This window comes from Micrasema longulum, unplaced genomic scaffold, assembly GCF_059751315.1.
Source record: "Micrasema longulum isolate JH-2025_06_02 unplaced genomic scaffold, ASM5975131v1 h1tg001620l, whole genome shotgun sequence".
In the NCBI taxonomy this organism is placed as follows: Eukaryota; Metazoa; Arthropoda; class Insecta; order Trichoptera; family Brachycentridae; genus Micrasema; species Micrasema longulum.
The window spans coordinates 173,984-200,960 of record NW_028278801.1 but is presented as its reverse complement, the minus strand read 5'-3'; the positions used below and the strand labels follow the sequence as shown (position 1 = coordinate 200,960).

At 31.4% G+C, this 26,977-nt stretch overlaps 1 protein-coding gene across 1 annotated transcript; it reads right to left on the bottom strand.

Moving 5' to 3' along the window:
* Positions 1 to 1,586: 1,586 nt before the first annotated feature.
* PolrMT (mitochondrial RNA polymerase) lies at positions 1,587 to 26,769 on the bottom strand. Its single transcript, XM_088236923.1, has 24 exons — positions 26,520 to 26,769; positions 26,265 to 26,381; positions 24,849 to 25,458; positions 24,396 to 24,479; positions 24,015 to 24,192; positions 23,162 to 23,272; positions 22,494 to 22,655; positions 21,945 to 22,274; positions 21,528 to 21,668; positions 21,210 to 21,328; positions 19,779 to 19,947; positions 19,432 to 19,553; positions 17,827 to 18,042; positions 14,623 to 14,772; positions 13,733 to 13,930; positions 12,416 to 12,625; positions 7,283 to 7,437; positions 6,494 to 6,645; positions 6,029 to 6,188; positions 4,497 to 4,626; positions 4,283 to 4,423; positions 3,637 to 3,808; positions 2,998 to 3,089; positions 1,587 to 2,283 (listed from the first exon to the last, which is right to left on the bottom strand). Exons 1-24 carry the CDS (start codon positions 26,659 to 26,661, stop codon positions 2,160 to 2,162), a joined length of 4,185 nt encoding a protein of 1,394 aa, XP_088093049.1. The 5' UTR covers positions 26,662 to 26,769; the 3' UTR covers positions 1,587 to 2,159.
* Between the last annotated feature and the right edge of the window lie 208 nt (positions 26,770 to 26,977).

Sequence of the window (26,977 nt, the reverse complement as noted above, 5' to 3'; positions counted from 1 at the left end):
GTATTTTTATTAAATTTCTTTTTTACATTTACGTATGAAAACATTTCTCTACACAATATCCTGCTTACGCTACCTGCATCGCTTCAAGCTCTCTGAGATCGACAGCTGCCCATGCGACGATAAAACTCCTCAAGATGTCCCTCACCTGTTGATGCATTGCCCCCTTTTCAGCTTTCAAAGCGATGCAGAAGCCTGGGTGAAGATCTATGCGACATCCCATCAGTGATAGGTAATAAAGAACTCACACGAGAGGTAGTATTATACATGGTCAATATAGTGAAGGCAATTGGTAAAATAAACCAAAGTAGGGAAGAAAATGCCGAACACTCCTCAAAGGGAACGGAAGGCCTGTTGACTACTGCCAACAGGCCGGCTTCTCCTGAAGAGTTTTAAGTGGTTTTCTTCCCACATGAGCAAATGCCGAGAAGTTCCTGATTGGCCCACATTAGTATATCCCTCCTGATCCCACCAGTTTAGATAAATTTAAAGAAATTTAATTGCAGAAAAATCCACTTTTGAAATATAAACCTTGTATATTATAAGCAAGGTAAATAATAAAGCAACTCCTTTATAAAAAAAATATTTTTAAAAATACCCATGTTGTTTTCTAAAATACAATTGATTTTTCTAAATCCATTTCGTTCCATATTTTCCATTCCAGTAGTATGTGATATGTCCCTATTGCGTTGTATGCACTTTATTATGATTTAAACCCATAAATTAGATTAACCAAAAGGACTGCCGCATGCAAATTAAGTATGGAAATATGCCTAATCCATTCAAAGGGTTAAAGAAATTATAAACCTAATAACTTTTTGTTATTTATATTACATAATATGTATCAATAAAAAGATTATAAATGTGGATTTTATTGTAAATTTATTTTTCATTCTATCTTAAAAAATCTTGATGTTCATAACAATCTTATCACAGAAAAAAAATAAGGGTACTAATTAATATGTACTGTGTACATAGTACATACATATATATAATTTGGTATAAATTATAGGTATTAATTCAAATTCTTTAGAAAGAGGTTTATTTTATATTGAAATAAAATACCAAAGAAATGTGATGGGGTTTCATATTTTTGCGTAGACAACACTTTGAGTGAATGTTAAGTAACATCAGTTTTCAATACAATTAATTATCTGATATAAAGGCCAAACATAATTTCAGTGATGTTATATTGGTTAAGGCATTCACTAATATTATAATAATGACATCAAAATAAAAAGCTTTGTTTTAAAAATCTGCTGGCAGGTTAAACAAACTTGTTCATTTTTGATATTATTATAATTAGTAGTTATAAAATTTTATCACCGTTTTCTAAAAATAAATGTAGTCTGTTTATAAAATGCCGGCATTCCAGTGAATATCTAACGAGTGCTTAGACAAAACGTCGAAAGCCACATTTAACGAAAGGGCTGAATGTCGCTTAGTCTCTTAAATTGTCTCTCTCGCTCGCGAATATACTTACAGTATCGAAAGTGAGACATAAATGTGTTTACGGTTTGTCTCCATACGGGAAGGGAGAGGGAACGAAATTTAAATGAGTTTAGATTCAAATTTTTCTTTAAAACTGGTCTCCGACTCATTACTTGCAGAAAAAGCCATGCGAAATTCCTTTTGTCTTTTATTATGCTCTCTATTTACACTAAAAACAAAGGATTTTAACAAAAAACAACACAAGTTTTCAGTTGCTGATACAACATTTGTTAGATGACGGATGACAACTAGCGTTACAGTGGTAAAAAAAAATTAACTAAATGACCTATGGCTTTCGGTTTTGCCGTTTCCAAAGGGCTAGCTTTTAGCCAGCTGACACGTTGAACGTTGGGCTTATCTTAATTTATTCAATGAATGGCCTAGCTATATGATTGAATGCCGGCATTTTGTAAACAGGCTAGCTGCCTAATTGAGAAGCTGATTTGATTATTTGGCGGCGACATACATATTATTAATTCGGACATTGTTAAAAGGATTTGAAATAGTATGCAAGAGTCTCTACTTGCTTACTCACTATTGTATATAAATGTCGTCATTTTAACTTAACATCATTTTACAGTATTTGAAATATGTTTAATATTTTCTATTTGCCGTGGAACATAGATAGTGGAGTGTATCTCAAAATAATTACCCTGGCAGTTTAAATGGCTTTAACTGAAGAAATAAATCGATTTAAGCACATTGTGTAGGTCAAAGTCTCCCTTTTTTGGCAATTTTGTAAATAGTTCAAAAATTGTTCTTCGTTCAGGATCCTTGGATGATTTAATTATGTTTCTGAAAAAAATAAAATTTAAATCAACAATGTTATATGCACATGTTATGTCCAAATGTTTGTAAACAAAGGCTGGATCCACCCCTAGGGAGTTAAGATTGGCATTTATTGCAAAAGAGGGAGAGAATTTTTGAATAGGGAATATGGAAGTCTAGACATTTATAGGGCTTATGACTAGTGGAAGTGTTCAATTTACATACTGGGTAGCATCCATCATTCCACCCTGTTGACTTTTGTGAAGTAGAAGTGAACCTTTATAACCTTTGTAAGTAAGATTCATCTGCCTGATTTTTTTTAAATATGAAAATGTATGGGTCTATTTAACAGTTTACAGGACACATATATTTTGTGTTGATTTATGTCTTGCAAAACTAATAAAATATGTTCTTTTTTACAACAATAAACCTATTGCATTTAAAAAAGCTTAGTGGAAGACGGATCTACAAGTGTACGTTGAAACGATACTCTTATGACATGAGACTTATTTTTAATACGAAACATTAAAAAATAAACACCTCAATTCCGGTGGTACATATATGTACCACTTCGTTCTAGGTGTCCTATAAAGGGTTAAAGTGTGCATATGCCTGTTTCTTAGGTTTAGACGTTACAAATTATTAAATGAAAAAAAGAGCAAAGAGTAAAAGATACATACATATGTAATAAAAAATATGAAAGAACTTGTTAACTTATTAACACAACATTTAAAGACTTACTCAACAGAATGTCCATATTTTTGTAAGAAATATTCTGACAAGTTTTCTAGGATTGGTTGGGAATGAAGAGCCACAAACTGTTCGCGACAGACCTATAATAAAAGTTTTATATAAAACAACAAATTGTGGATAAAGGACTATGGTTGCAGATAAAGAATAGTAGTTAAAACTGGTTATGAAATAAAACAGACAGAGAAAACTGAGTACACAGTTTCTCAATTTCTTACTCTCGATTTACTGGGGTAGATGACAACTTTTTAGTAAATTTTTATACAAATATCAAAATTACTTTGTCTGGAAAGATTTCGGAGCTCTGTCAGGCTGCAGTGTGCAACTAGAAAATCTGTGAATGATTGATTTAAAATGGAAGCATGCATTGAAATTGCTAGATCAATTTAATGTTTAAACATTTTTACTGTTATTTGTAAACAGCCTTGAATTCTGAAACCAAATGTATTTGAAATACTAATACGGATATTATTTTTTAATTAATTTATACTGTTCACTATATTGTCAGGTTTCTGGCGCAAGTTCTGTTAAAAATTTTAATGCAAATTTTTCATAAGATAAAACAATTCAGATATTTTTTATCTTATGAAAAATTTGACCGTGTTTAATCAGATTTGGTGTATAACAAACCTGGTTCATCAAATCAACGGTAGAAGCGTGGGTCCAGAAGCAGTCATGAACAGACACAAAGGTGATGTCTCGCTCTTCGCAGTTAAGAGATGTGAGCATCATGTGACTAGAGTCCAGCGAATGGATAAAGTTTGGAGGAAACGCATTCTTCTGCTTCATGACACAAGGTTTACTGAAAGTAATACAATAAGTACCTTAAAACAATGTAAATAGGCGCAATTCTTAACTTTAGAACTGAATTTTATGGTGTCGAGGAAATTTTAAATACTACATATGGCGGTCCAGGGGAACAATGAAATATTTTAAATAAAAAACTTTAATATTTAGTCTACTACACCACATTATCATTCCCTTATTCAATTCAGCAATCGCAGCGTATTCCAATTGGTCTTTGTCATATGAAGAGAAACATTTCAATGTCAAAACACATTTTAAAATAAATATTTAATATCAACCTTGTCAGTAATTAAACATAAGACCTCATGTATGATAGGCAAACAAGCTAACCATTCTTATAAGTGACCAAAAAATCTGCCGAGAAACATGCTGTCCACCTGGAATATATACAAACTTTTCATGCATAAGTAAGTTAAATACATTTTTTTTTATTTTGACGGTCCAATATACCATAGAACTATCAACTTACTCATACTGATCACAGGGAGAATATTCCAGTGTACCATCTCTGCTGTATAATGCTTTGGACGTTTTGAGATAAGGTTGGACTACAGGAAGGCCCAGGGGCGTAATCCATTCCACATTTTCGTTGCAAACTCCTGATATGACCCTGGAAATCAATCAGTAAGTAATTTCCGTTAAACACACAAAATAAAAAAATACATATGTGTAGATAAGCTTACTTAGCGCACTCCGTAAACCAGTCTTGAATTTCTTTTGTAGATGTAAACATTTCTCTGAGACTCTCAAATGTTTTAGAAGTTAGATACGTTGACGCCGTCCAAACGTGTTCTTTAGGAAAGCCCTTCAGATCTGCAATGAAAACGGAAAAACCATTAATGTTAAATATAAATCAATAAAATATCAAAAAAGTAATTATGTTTATCTGATCACTGGCAACACAATCCGGAGGATCAAAATTATTTGTCTTTTTTTTTTTGCTACGCTGACATATTTACATACAGTAAAATCTTGTTTTTACATTCCTTCATTTTATGTTTTCCTGATTTTTACGCCGAAATGTTCAGGTCCCATTTTTCTCAATACATTCTCATAAAAATATTTCCACCAATTAATATTTTTCACCAAACTGGTTTTACAGTTAAAAATTTTCAAAATTTGTTTGATGAGCCGATCCATGATTTGGTCAACATAAAAACGGTACCGAGCGCCGCATGTGCGCAAAATGAAAAATAAAACCAGGTAAACAACAAATAAATAGTAAATTATTGTCTCAAACTAAACTCAAAGTGGGTGCGGGGTAATTTACCATTCGTTTAAGTGTCTAATTTTGTTTAAGACTATTTTGTATTAAATTTTTATACATTTTTCAAACAGATACACTCTTAGTGACGTCTCAATCTCCTTTTAAGTAAGTTTTTATTAAATCCTTATAGGTTTTTTGAAAAAAAACGCCATATTGCCATTATATTAAATTGTGATGTGCAGTTGACGCAAATTTATGAAGAATAAAGTCTTTACATCAATAAATTGCGATGCAAAAAGTTTAAAAATGTAGTAATAGAAATATTATTAAAAGTTATAAAGGAGTAATGTGAAAAAGAGAGTGTTTTAAAAGTTATCATAAAAGTGTGAAACAGTTTTGCAGCAATCTAAATGACAGTTGAAATTGCAGTGATTATATGGGATGCCATAGTAAAATAAGTGAAACCATATCAATAAAATCTCCAATATTTACTTATCATTAATTCGTTTTTTTTTTTTCAATTTTAGTATTTACATATAATATTATTAATAAATGATGTTTATAAAATAAAAAACAAATTACAATATTTAAAAAATATTTAAAATACCATTTTTTTTTAATTAAATCATTGAAAATAGGTAAAAATATTTACAATCCCCAAATAAATAAAAAAAACAATTGCATTTTTTTCCTCCATATTTATATGAAGTCCGGAACAATAATGTTATTTTTATTTAATTCCGCTTCTTTCATATATTTTTCATTTCCTCACAAGCATTTTCCTCAGTTTTAAACTTTTTTTGCTAAACCTTGAAAAATGTTAGGGCTTTACTGTAGTTGTTAACGTGGTGTATTATTCATAAATTCTTTCCATATCCTTTCTTTCCTACCTGCAGACAAGCCTCTAAAATAGAGGCTTAGCAGGTTATTCCTTTGAAAAAATATTTAAAAAAACAAAAATTTATGTGTGTCAGTATTTTATACATTTAAAAAATACACATAAATTACCTTTCAACTGTTTAGCGATCTGTAGTCTAGCTCCGAATCTTGTAACCCCATAAACAGTTGTCATGACAGTTTGTTTAATAACCTTCCTCTTGATGAATCCATCTAAAGACTTGGCCACTTCTATTCCTGCTGCCGCATCTCGGGCCCTACTTCCTTCAACCTATAATATTAACAATTAGTAACTTATTCTGTGTTTTATTAACCTATGTCCATATTTAGTAAATACAGTCGCACATAATTTGTCAAATACAGAGAATCTTTGAAATAATGAGTTAAAAATCAAGTAGATAGTTCAAGTAGACAGTTCCAGACAGATTGTTTAAAAAAACACAGACTTATTTATCGCTACCATCCCTGAGAAGTTCCAAAGAAAAAAGCATGTTTCTTTTTATTCCAAACTACATGTTTTACTACTGCTTTGTAAAAATGGTGTTCTTTTATACAATAATAGAAACCTGGTATTACCAGAGAGACCACAGCGCTGTAAACATCCTGGGGTACTTCAGCAGGAGCCAGATTCACACTGTGCGCTCCTGCAGTATCTCCTCCGAGGGCCGCATAGTGCTGAAGCCCATTGCATGAACCATCCTGGTGGATGGGGAAATGGCAAATATATTCTGGAATGGAAGAACACACCGTCTTAAAAAATATTAGTACTGACAAATTAGTTCTCTTAGAATTTATAAGTACTCTCGTCTCAGAATTATTTGTCCTCATAGACCTTAGCCTACATACATTTAACATAAATATAGTTTTAGAAAATTTTACCAACCAAATCTGCCGAGAATACAAACATATATTATTTTCAATGATTTTTTATATTTTATAAAACACAAAAATTAATATTAGAACATTCACGGTGTGGATTCAGAAATCTGATTATTATTCAGAAGTCTCCTAGGAAATCCATTGGTCAGATGCACTTATGTACACATTGTTTTAGCATTTAAACATCATTCGTTGATATAAAACTTCCTAAAAAAAATAAAAATTTAATAGCAGTGAATACGATGAACTACAAAAAATATAATCAAACAATGGTTTAATGAATCATACATTTTTTTTCAATTTTGGCAAACTATACGTGGACTGCTCGACCGGGAAGTATTGAAAATAGACTGGAGCTTGGAGAAGTAAGTGCCTGTATTGCAAAATTATTTACTTTATGAGAACTACAGCAAGTATGGCTGGACCTAATAAAGAAATGAAAAAATCACAAATTATTCACAAAAATCTACATAAATTAAGAGATACCTTCAGGATTGGGTGAGCGTGAAGCGTTTGCTATCTCCATACAGCAAGCGAGGGTCTGCCACGGTTTCTCGGACAATGCCCACCAAAGTCTTCCCTCCAGGGGCCTATCTGCTGAGTCCAGGATATTATCCATTTCTTTATTTGCTTGATTTAACCTGTGGTACCAAATATTTATATTAGGATAAGAATATAAAAAGATAAAACATACTGCACTTTCTAAATCATTTGAAACTTGTTGCAGTGTCATAGATAAGAGATTTGCAAGTTCTATTTCAGAATAACCATGATCTTACATGGCATTTTTTTTTTTTATACGAAAAATAAAATTTCAAAATATTTTTTTACTAAAATATTTTCTTTTAAAAATGATCGGAATAAAAGGCTTCGTCCTTGAACAGTAACGGTGAAGTGATTATCTAGTAAATTAGAAAATTCTGACGAAATGATTGTTTCTTCTGAACCTCGTACACTTTAATTACACTTTATGTGGAATTTTGTCGAGCACTGTTGAATATGATAAAAAAAGGCTAAAAAGTACACTCACATACGTAAGAAACAGATTACTAGATATGTTTGCTCAATACAAGAATTGCTTTACTGAAATAAAAATAACAGATTACTTCATTTGGTAAAATAAATGTTTTTAAAGCAGTAAATGATGAAGTTTCCACCTTACTTTCTGATCTGATAAAAATGATAGCTAAAGAACAAATTCATATACAACATATTAATTAACTGATAATTTTATTGGATAAGAAAACAAGGTGTCCTTTTATCAAAAAAAATATATACATATTTTTTTAAATTACCATAATTTTTAAAAATTTGATTTATATTTAAATGATAAAGTTAAGTGCTACGGGAAATTGGATATAAAAATTGATAATTAGCAATCTTTTTTTTTTTTAATTCGACAATCTCCAAAACAAACGCATCAAATGATGGTGTATTATAGCAACCCCACTCAAATGGTTGACTTTGATGACCTTGCTTTTATTTTTTTCTCGCTCACACATCATATTGTCTCATTTAAAAAATATCAATTTCAATTTGCCCTTAAATAAACATATTCATAAAGGTTTGAAGTTCAAATATGATCAAAGTCACCCCATTCCACAGTGCTCTACGAAAAATAGATATTTTTTAGGAAAATATATATTTTTTAGGAAAAACAATATACGACATCACACATCATCCGAAAATGTCGTACTTGATGACGTTACGAATTATATGTTTTTATATTTATCCAAATTACTAGACTTTGATCCCGTTTATCTCCCTTACTTCATAACAGATTTTAATAAGAATAGTACATATTTATTGTGTATGCAGATAATTGGTAGAGTTCCATATTACATATTATATTTTATATTTATATTATAGATATTTTAATTTGTTGGAAAGGGACATTAATTAGTTTTTCAAATTCACTTCATAAAATATAAAAAATCACACTAGAGATAGAAAAAGATAGAAGCATTAATTTATTAGTGTTATCTATTAGTCGAACATTTGAGAACAAACAGATTTGTAAAATCTACAGAAAACCTACCTTTACAGACACCACAATCCACGCATCCTCAATGCATCCGTGGACACATAAATTAGCAGCATACCATTCTATGATTTATAGGCTAATGAACTACCCACTAGGTATAGTCATTCAATGGAGAATTAAAGAATAACAACTAGACAAAAACAAAACAAACAAACCACATCACTCTATCTTTGCATACAGATCTCGCTTCCTCTACATTCATACATCTTCTAATGCACGCATGCTGATTATTCCGACTTTTGACATGTCCATCTTCAAGTATTTATTGGATTTGGTCATGCCATGTCTTTCTCGGTCTTCCTCTATTTCTGCATCCATTAACATTCACATCGTAAATATACTTAGCCGTTCTTTCGCTTTCCATTCGCTCTACATGTCCAAACCAACGCAGAGTTCACAATTATAGAACCATTATAGATAATATTTGAAAAAGAACGTACATACGAAAAACTTTAAATTAATTTACCCCAAAGATTCTAATAATTTAGATAAGAAATATGGCCCCATTAAATATATATGAAATATTTGGGGAAAAAATTGGGAAAAATCTTCAGAAATAATAATATAAACGTTGCCTTTAAAACAAATAGCATAGGGAAAAAACCAAAAAATTTTATCAAAAATATTAATATTTTGGATAAAAGTGGTATTTGTAAATTAACATGGGAGGAATGTGATACCATTTATATCGATCAATCAGGAAGATCTTTCAACATCAGATCCAAAGAACATGAAAGTGCGTTCATTAAACAAAAGCCAGAAATCTTCAATAACAAACATAATTTTGCAAACAACAATAAACCCGACTCAATTTGTTAGAACAATTAGAAATAATAAAAAATGACAATTACCCAGTGTATATACTTATAAATGAACAGTTAAATCTAGTTAATTCACCTTTGCTTAATATTTTCAAAAAATAAAAAAACTCTACTATTTGTAATTGTAATCTTGTAATTGTAAATTTTCAATTTTGTAATATGTATAATAAACTTATTATTTACCCACTCAATATATAAAAACTTGTTTTATTCTTCTCAATAAATGAAAAAAACAGCATTCCCAATTAATTCAATCAAAACGATAACATATGAGAAAATAATTTTATAAAATCTGAATGTATTTCTACCTTAGTTGACATTGAACATAAATCTTAGTTTTATAATGAAACCTATATTTGGGCTCTACATTATTGTATGTATATATTTATATATATATGTATGTATGTATGTACAGTAAAACCTGGTTTTTACATTCCTCGATTTTACGTTTTTCCGCTTTTTACACTGAAATATTTAGGTCCCTTTTTTTTCCATACATTCTCATTCAATATTCCCCCAATTAACAATTTTGACATTTTTCATAACCCCGGTTTTAAGTCGAAATTTTTCCATAACTCATTCAATCTGTCAAAATATGAGCCGCGCGCCGCCGCGTGAATGGAGAATAAAATCGAGGTAAATAAAAAAAATGTGTAAATTCAAAGTAGGTGCAGTGTAATCGACCATTTTGTTTAAGTGTCTAATTTGGACATTTTACTAAATAGTGACATGCAGTTGAAGCATGTTTAGGAAGATTAGTCTTTACATCAATACATTACGATGCAGAATGTTTAAAAAAATAGCAATAGAAATATTATTTGATATTATATACATAATGTGAAATTTTTTCCATACATTTTTCATTTCCTCACTTTAAAGTTTTCCTCAGTTTTACACTTTTTTGTTGCTCCCTTGAAAAACGTAAAACAGGGGTTTTACTTACTTTGCGTAGGTACCTATTTTTTCAGATTAAAATGTCTTAAACCAGCCGGAGGAAAGTAGGAGGGCGGCCGTATTTGCCGTACACAGAAATTAAGTTAAATTAATGTTTGGCGGCAATCATGGGGAAAAAAATGAGTGAACGACAGGTAAGCAAACATTTCAACATCCCCAGAAGCTCAATAAGGTTGAAAATGAAGGCCATCAAAGAGAACAATGTGGCATTACCTGGTCGAAAGACGGTGTTCACCAAAGATGAGGAAGTACTCGAATTATGCCTTATAATTCAAGATTATTTAGATTCAAGTGGCAAAAAAGAACACCGATTTACCGACAACTTACCAGGGAAGAAATGGATGAGCCTGATTTTTGAAAGACACGAAAGACTCTCAAGGCGTTTATGTAGTAATATTCACAGAAATCGTGCTGCTGTAACTAGATGTGGCATACTTTCGACCTATGAAAATGGCAAGGAGGAAAATTTTGGATGATTAGAAGAATACAGCAGCAGATCGTAGATCACCCACAATACCAAAGGATGTTTTCCCTACATTGTTACGACAACTCATGCAAAATCTTGAAAATAATGGACCTTCAAATTAAATATCTGGATTTAAAAAATGTGGAATATTTCCACTGGATGCTGAACCAATTTTAGCAAGATTGCCACACTTTTCAGCTGATCCTACACTGACTAATAATTTTAGCGAGTCTTTCGTTGAAGAAGACCAGAGAAGCGGACACCAGCTGCAAGTCAGAATTGAACCGGGAACCAGTATTGGTGTTGAGATTATGATGGCTGGTAATTCTGAAACTGCACAAAATGTGAACGGTGAAATGATTCTATCGATTGCGAGTACATCTGGTGCCAAGAAAAAAACTACAAAGCGCCAACTAAAAGAAAAAAAGCAAAACAAAGACACATATCGGATGAGAGTAATGAGTCTGAAGAGGAAGAACCACCGTTACTGTCTGAAATAGACTCAAATTTCAACCCGGAAAGTAGTGATGAATCTGCACATGAACATCAACGAATGAATAACAATGAAACATTACAAGTGAATGACTGTGTCCTTGTGCTATTCAAGGGAGAGACAATTCTCTCCCTGGCCAATGCCAGGGCAAATAAAAAAATGGATGATGCTGGAATTACGGTGAATTGCATGTTCAGATGCGGAATAAATCATCATTGGGTTTGGCCAGTCAAGGAAGACTCTTCAATTTATAAAAGCAAAGATATTATACAGAAAATAAAAACCCCAGAAAAGATTTCTTCTACCAGGGCAGCATACAAAACTCCAGAGCTGGATAGGCGTTGGGATTCTTAAATAAAAACAGTTTGTTTGGATTTTCATTACTTTCACACCTACATACCTTTTTTCAGTTCAGTTTAATTAGGTTATATAATTTCTCAATTTTTCTTTTATTTTTGCAAACTAGATTTTTTTATCTTGTTGAAATAAATTACTTTTATTTAAAAACCTGTGTTTTTATTTTAAATAATACTTGTAACTTGAATACAGTGTTGACATTTAGCGTTACAACTATCAACAATACTTGTTTTTTGAGAAATAAAGTGGTAATTTCCAAGGTGGTACATAGTGGGTACTTAGATGCCTATCTATGTACCACTTTTAGAAAAATATTTTAATATACTTCCAATGAATATTTTCAAGAAATTGTAACTTCGGAATATTTCGTAGATAGTATATTATTTTAAAAATACATAATAAAATTGATTCATACATAAACAAGGTAGTTCTTTGTGAAAATACACTAAAATTGGTACATAGTTAGGGAGTTCTACGGTATTACCTTTCTTGTGCGCTATCTCTCTTCATGGTTCCACTGAGGTTGATGCAGTGGAGCTTCAGCCAGTCCAGGCCTCGGGGGCCTAGAGGCTGCCCACGAGCGAACAGTAACACTGCCCTGGAGCCATCCCCCCCGAGATGAGACAGGTGAGGGTTGACAGGGTACACACGGCCACGAAAATCCATGTTGTGGGGCAGCCAAAATATATCATTCCTGGAAATTATATTTAGTAGACTCCTTTTATAAAATTTCTGAAGAGTTAGAAACAGCAATACGTATTGCAAAAACATTTATTTTAAATTATGCTACTTTGCTCCAAAGTCATGTCATGAAGAATATTTTTTTGTAACATGAAAACAGAGTGCAAATACAGTTGTAATCCAATACTTGAAAAAAATATTAATTACACAATGTTTTGTCAGTGAATATTAATAAAACAAAGATCATGAGTCTAACTAGGAAAGAAATTTTCATTAACAATTATAAAATCGAAGTGGCTGCTGAATACATATATCTAGGACGCAAAGTCAAACTTGATAAAGATAACCAGACAATGGAGTTGCCAAGAAGAACATGGCTAAGTTGGGCAGCTTTCGGCAAGTATATTTTTGAAAATAAACAAGTCCCAGCATGTTTAAAAAGACAAGTCTAAGAACCGTGTACATTGCCAGTGACGACATATGGACTAGAAACTATGTCACAGAAAAGTGACAGAAAAGTAGCCAGAAACTGAAAGGCATGTAATGATTCATGGAAAGACAGATGATCGGTGTATGTCTAAGAGACAAAAAAAGAAATGAAGAAATAAGGCGCCGAACCGATGTCGTGGATATCATGGATCATGCAGCAAAATTAAAATGGCAGTGGGCAGGACACTTGGTAAGGCAAAATGATGGCAGGTGGACATCCACAATAATAAAGTGGAGACCATGGGCAAACAAAAGAAGCGTTGGAATGCCACAAATGAACCAGAACTACATATACTCCAAAACAGATTTGTGTGATTTTTATCTCAATTTTCTTTGATGCAAAATATTGAAGAACTATCCACACAAACCAAGATTTAACATACATATTTAAAGTGGAACATACATCAACTCGTGGAAAATAAACTCAAATTATGAGCACAGATTATTTCGTATTTTAGGTTTTTTTACTGTTACCAGATTTTACTATTCTATGTAATTTACACAATTCCCTTGCCACGTGTAATTGTAAATTATCTTACCCTACTTAATGCATAATTGAACAAAAAAGTGTAATGGAGCATTACAGCAAAAAGTAATTTTAATTCAAAAGAGCGATAAGATTGAGTTTTACCTGTAGTGATTAGCCAAGGACAGCTTGTAGAGAGTATCACACCATAGGGAGTACATCTCTTGACGCCGACGCGAGAGTAATGCACGCGTTCGGTGCGCAAGGGCGCGCTCGCGCCGTGACAGCGAGGCGTTGATGGGAGGGGGCATGGGAACAGCACTGGCGGCTTGCGCTACCTTTAGGTCGCGAGAACCCCCAGACCTAATAGACAAGAGTAGATATAATAAATCTGCATGCACTGGGAAACAATCAGATTTGGCTGGTATTACTAAAATACATCTGTATTTCTATAAAGGAATTCTTATAGATCAAACACTTCAGAAAAAAATTAGGAGTTTTAACCGGTATACTTCCTTCTATTTAGAATAATGTTTTATTTGAATTAACTACAGTAAAATTATAGGCCTACTTATTTTTTTTATAAAAAACCTACAGATATTAAATATTTTTGAGAAATATCTGTGCAAAAATATTATGTAGTTATCTTCTCTTATTGCTAATAGAGTAAGGATGAAACACTTCCATCACAAGACTAATGTCTTACCATTCTGGAACTATTTTAAGAAAGCTTAATTTTATTTGTCAGATAAGTTAGTTAGTTTACCAAAAATATTTTTGTAAGAAATGATAAGTTTTAAATCAGTCAAATCCCAGAATTTGTGGTTTTTGGAATGAAAATCATCACTCCAATACTTCACCGGCTTTAAGATTTTTAAAGGGTTAAGAAATAGTGAAATATTGTAGCGAGTAATTCCCGGTTAGAGCATATGGGCGGGTGCAAAACACAGTATTATTAGGTCAGGCACAAAAAAGTGTGTAGGCACAAATTGTTATAAAAGATTCTAAAAGGTGTTGTTACATCAATACGGGGGAACTAAAATTACAATATTTACCTAAAAACTTGAATGAGAACATCTAACACAGGGCGGTTAATGCACCATGGTATAGTTCCGAGCTGGTTAAGGCAATCCAGTGCAGGAAGCAGCGCAGAAGGAGGGGCGTCTTCCAACCTTTGCTTCTGTTGAACATTTCCCATCACGATCCTAGTTTTAAACAAAAAAAAAACGTCGTTTAATTATTTACATCTTTAAGACATTATGCTAGAGAATGATTAGTATATTTATGAGGGTATGTTTACATCAACAATGTTTTAAGTATGCCTTGTGTGCCAAATGTTCATAGACAGGTTAGATTTCACACTAGGGAGTTATTAAGATCTAAATTTATTGCAACAGAGAGAGAAAACTTTTTTGCAAAGGGAAAATGGAAGTCTAGGATGTGTCATAAAAATGAGTTCAATTTTCACAATAAGTCGGTACACATGAGTAATTTATTTATTATTTATTTATTTGGAGGACTTATGCAGTCCATTCTAACGATGGTAAATACAATTTCTTATAATAAATAAAGGCACTAATAAAATAAAATACAACTAAATAAAATTAAAGCTAGGCCAAAAAAAATAAAATTACTACCTCAAGACAAGATCCGGTCTATCTTAGTGATTTTTAAAATCTATAAAGACTTACACCAAAAAAGTCCAGATCTTGTCTCGAGTTTACAATACGTAAGTACAATGAGTAAGGTCACAATTTCCAATAATGTTAACACGAAATCATTATTTATTTATTTTAAAGCGTTTTCATAGTTTCCCTGTACTGATATCTAAGTGTAAGTCTGATCATCGCACCATCATATAAAAAATTTCAAAAAATCTGCAAGGGAATCAATGCCGTTCTCTTTGCACCATTAAATAGGGATAAACGTAGTGTTAGTTCCAAAATTAATTTTACGTAATGCAAATAGAGTAGGGTAGATTTTATTAAGAAACCTAGTAAATAAATTCTTTTTACATATTGTAGTAGGTTACATTGTTTCGCTAACAAATGTTATTTATGCAGTTGTATTATGGACCAAGGGGGTCTCATAAATTTTGTGAAATCTGACCGGGATCCTGAACACGTAATGTCGGCGACAAGGTTGGAGCTGAAATGAACTAGAGGCGGGATGCAACCGGAGATATAGTCGGCTCTTTTTGGCACATGCAATTTACGTAAACGATCAATACCGTGGACAAAGGCGACGCTAATTTTTACTATTTACGTAAACATAAGACGACTTCTCATTGGCTTAAAATGCACCAATTACAGACAGCGCTTTACAAAAGTATGCAATCGTTGCGTTGGAGCTAAGTATTTGTGTGTTTTTACAGTTAGTAAATTTGAAATAATTGCATAAATAATACGGAAATACTTTAGCCCAGTAAATGATAAGATGACATTGTCTTTCCTGAATAGGAATAAAGTATTGTAATTTAGTTTTAATGTAACATTAGTAGCATTGATTCGTAGAATTTATTTGGACTTTTATTATATAAATCATTTTACGGAATTATAGGATGTGTAAGTCTAATGTAAGCAATAATATGATGTATAATATAAGCAATAATTAGCTTAGGTATTGTGTAATTATATCTTAAATTAGGAATATGTGTATGGAATAAAAATAAACCATAAAAAAGGGAGTGTCCTAGAAAATTGGCGCGCCAAAAAAATAAAATAGGGAAGGGCCTCAGGGATCAAGGATAATTATTTAAGCTTAGGTTTCTGAGAGAGACAGACAGTTCTGAACAAGAAGCCGCAAGAAAGAGACGAACGGAGATCACCCAAAGAAGAAATTCGAGACACCATCTGAAGATTCAACAGTGATTCACCGCTTTATTTTTAACAAACTGTTCTTTGTTATATTAAAGTGCTTGAGTTAAAAAAGTTCACCAGTTTGTTTGACTTGAGAAGGCCCCTCACCTGAAAGTTCTGTCTGTGCTGGTTTTCACGTACCACTGATGGTTTGAGCACAAGCACGTAGTAAGAAAAAACATTACATTCACTTTTTTTTTAAGAGAATCTGTTGATATTTGACTAAATTACTAAACTCGATTTGACTGATGTTTCTAGAATCTCTACTGAAAGTGACACTTTTGAGGTTTCTAAAGTAAAAATCTCTTTTCAGAATGAATCGAAAATAGAAATTAAGTGTATTAAGAAGGATAAAACACAATTAAGTTCTGTTAATTTTTGGGCTTAGAAATACTACAAAAAACATGACACTGGCAAAAGTATAAAATTTGTTATACAGTTTAATTTTATTTAAGGAAGAACTAAATATAATAAAGGTACAATTGAGGGGGTTAAAAGCAAAAATGCCACTGTCCATGATCATTGTTTTAGGAAAAAGCAACAGAACCAGTAGCGAAAAGACTATTGATTTTAAGTTCAATGTGCATTGAACTCAAAATGAATGGTCATCTTTTTTTTTTTTTGTTAATAGAATATTAAACTGAGCCAAAATTTTTTGTTTTTTTTTTTTTTATATCATATTATCAGCGCTATGATTTTTTTGAGTTTTGTATTTCTGAAATAACTCCGCATGTGACGTCAGAGGTTGTTCTCTGACAGTTCTTCCGATTGGTTCGTTTACGGTGACCAAACCGGATATCCTTCAAAGCTCTCATATCATTGGATGGTTCATATGAACCAGTGATGTCATTCAAAGTAGTGGATTTTTATTATTTTTTTTGTACATTTTCAAGAAATTTTGCCCTACAATTTAATGCTCTAAATTTTACCGCGCGCAAGAAAACATTTTCTGTATCCAATTTCCCGTAGAGCTGAAGTTCCTCATTGAGGACCGTTTTCACAAAGTGATAAATTTTCAAGAGAAGGTTTTTTTATGATAGTAAAATAACTACTAAGATTATAACAAAAACAAAAATACCATTTTATAGAAATTCTACATCCTAACTCAAATACTGGGAATCAATAATATAGAAGAAGTGGAAGTATTCATTTAAAAATACAAACTTTTCCAAATTTTCCCAAAACCGATATACATATTTTGTGATAGGAATGTATAGAATTATCAAGGGTTTTTTTTACTAAAATATTATTTCACCAATTAATAAATCTCATATGAAGGAATCGATTTCCGTCAAAATACCCATTTTGGTTTTTTGTAGATATTTCGCTGTGTGAAAACGGTCCTCAATCGCAGTATGTTTTTTTTAGAACAAAGTGGATGAGTCACTAATGAATAAGTACCGCATGAGGTGGGTTTCAGTGAGGAGGTAGCCTCCATGTAAATGGTCGGTCCAGGGCAGAGGTGGACAAAGTGAAGGTACAAGTGAGGCATCCAGACAGATGTGCAGTGGACACGACTCCCTCACTAAGCGTACTAACAGGGGATGAAGCTTCACCTCCGAGTTGATCTTATACCCTTGTCCTCGGTACACATTGTACAAGGCCGGCATATATTTTCTGTAAATAATAGCCATTTATTTTATTTTCATAATCAGTGGGTAAAAATTATTCAAAGCATCGGTTAATAGTATATATTAATTAATACACATATTAATAGTCGTAAATGCATACAGTCGGTGATACTGCAAGACCACTTAACCTAATTGTATGACAAGAAAATTTTTACTGCATAAATTAGTTCTAGGGACTAAGAGACGTTGGTTTCAAATAATTGATATTTCTATTCCAAATAATGATATTTATTCCAACACTCAATATATTGACAAAACAGTTTTTAGGTTCCCCTGTAAAAAAATCAATTTGATAGTTATACGGTATGACAGTATCTTTATATATACAAGTAAGTATATTGTAAATTTAAAAACACAGAAAAAAATTTGAATTTGCATAAAATACATACATTTGAGGTCTGTTCAAAAGTATCCGACTTTTATTCATAAAAACAACATTTATTGAGATACAATTAAATGACACTAATCCTTTCAAAGTAGTCCACTTGAGCTGCTACACACTTCTAACGGCTCTGGCACTGCCTGGAAGCAACGCTGGAAATACTATTTTGGTATGGCGCGCAGGTTGTCCGTCGCAATGTTCATGATGTCTTCCTTAGGCTGTCAGCTAGGGAAAAAGCCAGAAAGCACAGGGAGCGAGATCAGGAGAGTAAGGAGGTTGACGAACCACAGGTGTGTTATGTTTGGCTAAGAAACTCCGTATCATGTGTGAAGAATGAGCGGGTGCATTATCATGATGAAGTTGCCAACTACCATTTGCCTCATCTTCAGTTAGAATGGAATGAATAGATCTAACACTAATGCTCACTTTATCAGCAAGTTCTCTGATCGTTATTCGACGATCCTGCATGACCGGGGTCCTTACTTGATCAATGACAACATCAGTTTTGGATGTTAAAGGCCTACCGGATCGTGCTTCACTCTCTACTGATAAGCGGCCATCTTTGAAGCGGTTATACCACTACTATATCTGTGTGGTGCCCATTGCTTCGTCCCCATACCCTTTATAATTTTGCAGATAGTTTCCACTTGAGAATCCCCAATCTTTAAACAAAATTTGATGCAGTAACGTTGTTCAACTTTTTCTGTCATTTTGTTAAAACTAAAATCTGACGAAAATAGCGTACACGTGCTCACTCTTCAATGGCGTGGCAGCGACTGTGTGGCGCTGTAGTCGTGAAAAAAATTGAGCATGAGCACTAGGTATACCTACAAACAGTCATCTAAGCTCCTCCCTCAAAGCGTTACTTGTTTTGCCAATAAAAATTATGGTCAGATACTTCTTGAACAGACGTCGTATATACAAATTCCAAAAATTATTTAAAGTGGATAAAAAAAAAAAAATAATGAAAAGAATAATGTTTAAAATACTCACGGTTTCTTTGAATCTTTTTTAAAAACATTTATGTCTACCTTTATATCATTCATCAAAATATTGTACAAAAACTTTCCAATACTGACACAAACGGAATTCGGCCAACTATGTTCCTTAATATCCTGAAAACGTCGATAAAATTAAAATTATATTTATTATATGTTATATTTGCTAAAATATTGCTCAATATATTTGTCGAAGATGATTTTTGTCATAGCAACTCCTGTAGTGTAAGCAAGGCTAAGTAAAATGCACTCTGTAATAAGGCCTCGTGACCCAATCACAAATTCATCAAGAAGGTCGGATGTTTTTATTGCTGTAATTCAAATATTTATTAAAGAACTTACTATGGAAGCTCCGTCTCTATTTTCATGGATAAGTTGTTGTAACTTTCTTCTAGAATTATATTTTTCAAAATCACTTTCTCTTCTATGAATGTACCAGTCGCAGTATTTTGAGTACACATCTTTTACTTTTTCCATAACCCCATTTTGTTGCTTATTTTGTATTTGATATCTGCAATAAAAATATTATTGTAATAACATTATTTTTATGTTTTACATCTAGATAAAAAATGATAAACCCAAAAGCTCAATAACTTTTTATTTGTGATTAATGGTTAAAGTATTTAAATTGCACTGGATAATGTATTGGATCCACCATCTAATTAGGATTATGTATACATGTCTTTAGAAAATCTAGTTCTTATATGTTTTTAACCATAGAATTAAGAATAGTCCAGAAACCGCATACGCACATCAAACAGAAGGCGACTCAACTACTCATAAATGAGTAGGTTTACGTTTTGATCCATTAGTTTCTTTGTAGACGTCGCTCAGTACGCAACTCCTGATTCGAATTTAACCATGCAGTGTTGTGTTCTTTTAAAGTGTAGAAATACTGCTAGGATCTTAAAGAAACAGGATGCAATCACATTTCATGTGTAATTATCAAATGAATGTGTTTGTCACAAATGCGTTACTTAAAAATTTAATTATTTTTCCATCTGTCAGATTGTCGAAGAAACAAAATGGAAATTTCGTTAGTGTTTCCAGGGTAGTAAAATTGTTTACCCTACTTTGCTCATATAATAAGAGAAATAATGAAAATTGAACCTCGGATTAAACAACACCGTGGTGGACATTTGGCCGACATTATCTTTAAAACATAAAATATTATTTAACATGCTATAAAAATATCCGTTTTATGTAAAATAAAATTTGTTTTATATTTTAAGTTCAAAGTTCATTAATTCAATTACTCTTATTAAATGACCCTTTACTTATCTACTCTGTTGTGTCAATCAATGTTTCCGAGTGCATAATAAAATTGTAGAAAAATTAACAAATTGTTTTTTTTTACCTTACATTTGTGTTATGATTATATTCTTCGCTATCTGGCAATATTACTCGGTGATTTCAAGTATGCGCGCGGCGAAAGTGTGTCTAAGTGGGGGAATTATTGGACACAGTTCGATGTATTCAAATATGATTCTACGCTCCTTCTGGACTATTCTTAATTCTATGTTTTTAACATAAATATAGGTATACTGTAAGTAGGTTAGATATTTTATGATTTGGGAAAAAACATTTATGAAGAAAATAAAATTTGAAAATTCAAACTAAAAGTTAAGAAATGTGTTAAACAACTTATAAATTAAATATTTGTAAATTGTTATTATTAGAACACACATAAGAATATATTTATGTGTGCCATACATCAACATTCAAAATAATAATAATAATACAAGTAAGTCAAATGTCAAATTAAATCATTACCTTAGAAAAACTTTAAAACCTAATTCTCTTTGAAGTGATCTAACTGTGGGACTGTAAGTTTCACTTCCATCGGACAATTTTCTAATTTCTAGGATAAGTAACTCGACAAATTCTTCTACCTAAAAATATAAAACACAGATGATGATGTACCGAGGATTCATGATTAAAAAAAATAATAGAATGCATTTGGCGAGGTCACATTATTAATTTACTTTTAATAGCTACCACCGGTATGTATTGCACTATTGCTAGTAGACTCAAAAATTTAAAATCAAGGTGAAGGCACGACAAATAAAATTAAGGTTATATAATATTTACCTGGATTGAAGTGAGATATGGACAAATATTCAAGGCACTGTGAGAAGCTGAAGATTGTGTTTTTAAGACATTTAAATTTCTATAAAAAGCTTTTCTTATGATTTCCTTCCAATCGTCTTCCCATTTTTTCAATTTTTCTCTCTGAAACAGTTTTAAAATACACCAAATACCTATTATTATTAATACAAACCCACCAATGCTAAAAATGATCATTTATATTAAATCAAATGTGAAAAAAAGTTTTTTTTTAAGCTCAATTGAAAATTCAAATAGCTTTTTAATCAGTTCCTGTCGATATAAATGTTTATTTATGAATAAAAGCTTAAACCAAAAATTACATTTTGTTTATTATTTTCTTCAAAAATTAAGAACTTTTTTATATTAAATCTTATTGTAAACAATTTATATTTTACTTACACAAAACAAGATGGTTTTTGAAGGTTCCACATTGTTTGTTATATTCTCTATCTTTAGTGTTCCTGATATTTCATTTTCTATTTGATGCTTAGCCTTTTTCATCAGTCCTTCGGTATTTATCAAACCTTCTGCAGGTGAAGTATATTTTCTGTCACTTTTCTTTTGCGAATTGGCATTAAGGTGATTTGTAAGAGGACAATTGTATTTTATAAGTGGTGCGGTATAATGTGGTTTAAAATGAGGCTCTAATAATAATATGGCTTCGACAACATGCTGTTTTTGGTCTTTTGTAAATTTGCATTTATCACATAGATCATTTAGTTGGATTCCCTGAAACAAGAAAAACAAGTGGTTAATGGAATATATATAAACATGTTTAATGCCATATGTAAATGACCAAAGAAAATTATTAAAAAAGAGATATTGAAGTTTACGGTTGAAGTTGACATTGATTGAAGTTACTTGATACATACAGTGCTGCCTTGTAATGTTGTGGTTAGCGCATAATAAAGCATAAATACAAAAATATATGAATTAAATTAAATGTACCTTTGAAAACATTTCATCTTTAAAATTATTTAAAAGTGAAAACTTATTATTTATTTCTGAGCGCTGCAGACATTCAAAAATAGCGGCATAACTTTGAGTGTCCTTTTCTATAGAGTCCTTTTGCATAATTTCTAATATAGTAGAAACACTTTTATAATCACCCTATAAAAAATCAAAAGTGAATTAGAGTTAATTATACAAATTAATTGTAATAAACATTGTTTTTTTTGTGCCTTGACAAGACACAGTTAGATGAATTCAATCGTTATTTTATTTAGTATTTGAAAACAAAGTTGATGGAACATAAATAGTTCCAATATATTAAAGATTTTGAGTGAATTAAAAACAAAGTTTTGTATACTGTAAGATGATACAAATATATATGTAATTAAAGTAAGTGTAAATATTAATTTACATGCAAATTGTAATTTAAGCTAACTTAAGAAATAATAAATAAATTAACTAAAAAAATATAATGAAATCATGATTCTTGAAAATGATATATTCACTGATTTGACTTGTACTTAAAATTTAAATCAGTATTTAAATGCACAACATCACGTTATCACTAATATTTATTAAATTTTTATGTACCAAACCACTCATCGTGACAATTTTTTTTAATATTTAAAAAAATAAGAAGTATTACAATTTCTTAAAAAACATACCTGTCCACCAAAGCCGTGTAGTAATATATTGTATAATTCTACATTTAATGGCGATGCATGTGTTTGTGACTTATTTGCTCGATTTCTATAAAAATTAAGTATTTGCATCACCTGAAATTAAGAAAAACCAAACCAATACAAATACAAATATTTCAACACAAGACAGATACCTAACCCTTCTGAAAAGACAATGTGGATGTGAGGGAGTTTACAAAGTTATGACCTTTGTTGGGTGCTTCAAGAGATCACATATACACTGTAAACATTACATTCACTATTCTACCTATATTTGAACATTCATATTTCAATCGTGAAGTAAAAGAGCCGAAACTTTTATTGATGTGGGTCAGATCACACTGAATTATTTCACCTACTATAAAATCCTAAAAACACTTTTCTTTTTTATACTTTTTTTAAGAACAGTCGTTTTCAAAATTTAGATTTGAACAAATTCAAAATATTTTTATTAAACTGCCTACAATTTAATTCTATGGCTTGGGTCTAGAAGAGCCAATGTCAGACTTCATATTTTTCTTGCCACCATTTTGTAGAGGGTCAATATCAATTTCAAAAAACCTGTATGTTTATCTGTTTTATACACACGTACATGTGTTGAAATGTTTTTTTATTAATATTTGTTATCAAAAACATCAAACAATTCAATATGATGCCACAAAATAACTCAATACTAAACTTTCCTGTAAAATTACGATTTACGACATTGGCCCTTATTAATTCAATCCAAAGTTATTAATACTATTAACAGCACATCCATCTTGTGCTTCCATTACCAAGTCGAGAAAAAATAATTTTACAATTTTTAAAATACATGTTACGTTTTGTAAATATGTACCTTATTTAAGGATCCAACAGCAATACAGACTTCTAGGTGAGCCATGAGTAACAAGTTAAGTGATTCTGCTTGAACCTTTTTTTGCATTTCTATGAATTTTTGTTTCGCGAATTGGTCTGCAACTGATTTTTTGTGTTTCGCCTTTGACTTTTTGGACTTTTTTCCTGCGAGAGTTTTACTAAAAAAAAAAAACTTAAGATAGTTTTCACTAATCATAATGAAAAAGTAGAAACTTATTTACATGCAATTTACATTTCAATTTGGATTTTAAAAAACATAAGGGCTTGAAAGAAAAACATTGTTAACAATTTATCTATCTGCTCCATATACATTAAATTATATAAGTGATACCATTTTGTAAAAAAATGTGTATTTTCATACCCTTGTTCTTCTCCCTTGCTAGAATGTAAATCATCTGATTCTTGGGTGAACTCAGCAATGCATGGGATATGAATTCCTCGAGCTCTGAAATTTTAATAATAAAATTTAATTGAAATTGTCAAAGGTCAGTGAAATATTCATAAATTCCTTATCTGCACCTGATGGTGCATATGGCACGCTATTAGGTAAGATTATTGGTCTTACATTTTGGGTTGACCTCGTTAGGAATCAAAGCCAGGACCTAAAGCATGGTAAGAAAGAAAAAAGCGAACTCGTCAACTACTACGAGACTTAGCTCCACTAGATTTTCTCTTTCAAATGTTTACCTGCAACTAGCAAACAAAACCAAAATACTTGTACAAAATTCTGCTTTTTTTCACACACAAAATTGTAGTGTTAAACTGGGCATGAATAAATATTACACAAAAAATTTACATTTTTTAAAAAACTTACTCGAGGTCTTCAATATTCCTTATGTTATCTATATCAAGAGGGTCATGTGATTGCTTAAATTCGGATAAATATTCTCTGAATATCTCATGAGCCCCTTTACTCTTGTTTAAACTGTTACTGAACTCATCTTTAATATCTTGTGCGGAAGGTTTACTATCTTTATAATAATCTGCATCAGGAACAATATTCTGGGTGACACCTTCGTTAATGGCGGAAATGTGGTCATTCATTTTCTGATCCCGCACTGTTTCCCGGCGAAATTTATCGTAACTGTCTTGAATCATTTTAATAATGTGTTTGTCTCGAAAAGGTTGAAGATCAAAAAATTTCTCAGACATAAAAATTAAGGCACCATCTTGTTTATCTTTTTCTAATTCAACGTCATTGTTTTGTCTGTACATATTTAATACGGAATTTTCTATTTCTTTTATAAGCTCCATATCGAGACTTTTGTCTTCTGGCACTTTAGAAGAAGTTTCAGTCTGATTAAACTTTTTTAATTTATGCAACTCTCCAAGAGACACGTCATTACTTGAAGCCAATTTTGAAAAATGTTTTGCTTTGAATTTTGTCACGACCGCAGTAGTTTCTTTCATAACTTTGTCATTAACTGCAAAAAATCATAATGAAAAATATTGATTTTATTTGAAATTTTAATAATATTATGGTGAAATGTTTTGCTAAAGAAAAGTTTATAAAAAAAAAATTCAATGAATAACGCTTTAATCCACTTAGTTTAATAGACCAATAACCAATTTCATCACTCTGACATTGTCAGAGTGGTATAATTTTTGAGTCTAAACTAGGCTGGGAAATTTAATTATGTATGCGGAGCATGTAAAAAGTGTTTTTCTTAATATACAGGTGTTCTTTAAACACTGTCACATCCGAAACCACAATGATTAGTATAGGCAAGAATACATATTAGCATATTTAAAAAAATATTTAGAACAAAGAAAATTATTTTTTTTTTTTTTTAAACTCATGGTTGCTTACTTCTGCAGGGGAGAAGTGAGGGGAGCGTGGCGCAGTATCAGACTCCCCTTTCCCCCTCCTCGTTTCTCCCCTGCAGAAGTAAGCAACCATTTGCTTTTTTGATTCTCATACTGATTATCGTGGTTTTGGATGTGACAGGGTTTAATGCACATCCTGTATAGTTTACATTATTTTTACCATATATACTTAATACATGAAATAAATTAAAAATATAAGATGATATGTATGGGTTTTATACCAGAATTTCCTTTTCAATATTAAATTTAAATATTTTATTTGACTCTTAATTGTGTACTGTTTCAAGTAAAGGATTGTGTTGATTATGACAACGTCGGTATACTGATAAATCCTCAGAGCAATAATTCGCTACCCGCTTATAGAGAAGCCCTTTCGCTCTGTTGCATTGAATGAACAACTTACCTTCAAGAAGCTCAACATATTTGCGAATGTTTTTGGTAGTTTTTTTTTTCCTAGTTGATCTTGGAATTAAAGCCTCTCTTGTGCTTTGGAATCGTTTGTTAATATAAAAATGAGAATCTGAAAAACGATTATATTATGCAACTTTTATAAATTATTAAAAGGATTCGGATGCACTTAATTTATACGACAAACATTAATAAACAGACTTATAAATAAAAACAAAAATTAAAACGCAAACAAATAATAATAACATACCGGATTTGAGATGATTTTTCACATTCCGACAATGTGAACACGAGGTAAAATACACTTTGGTATTAATTGTAATCGCACTCGAATTTGCCAAGAGTTGAAACTTGCTATGATAAAAACTTTTCAGGTTTACAAAACGATGCATTTTAAAAACAGTAAATGTTATAACATTGCTAATACATTCATTTTAAAGTCAATGTTATTATTTAAAAGTTAATCACATGCGATTACGACCACAGACACAATTGACATTGACAATTGACAGAAATAGACAACTATAGACAAAATATAAATAATATAAAGTAATAGACAATCGAACATTAGGAGAGTAAGGAAATGACATTAAAGCCCCTTGCATGGTTGAAAGTAAAAACACGCCAAGATGCCATTTCGCTCTATTGCGTAGAATTAAAGCTTCGAAAATTTTTAATTTACCAACAAACGATTAACGGACGATTTCG

Bases quoted from the DNA above. Each gene is read 5' to 3' on its own strand.
- PolrMT (XM_088236923.1), bottom strand. From the start codon at position 26,661: ATGCATCGTTTTGTAAACCTGAAAAGTTTTTATCATAGCAAGTTTCAA. The intron at 19,948-21,209 runs GTAATGATTTAA...TTTTTATTGCAG, and splicing joins GGTTTTAAAGTTTTTCTAAG to ATATCAAATACAAAATAAGC. The intron at 6,189-6,493 runs GTAATACCAGGT...TTAATATTATAG, and splicing joins ACAGCGCTGTGGTCTCTCTG to GTTGAAGGAAGTAGGGCCCG.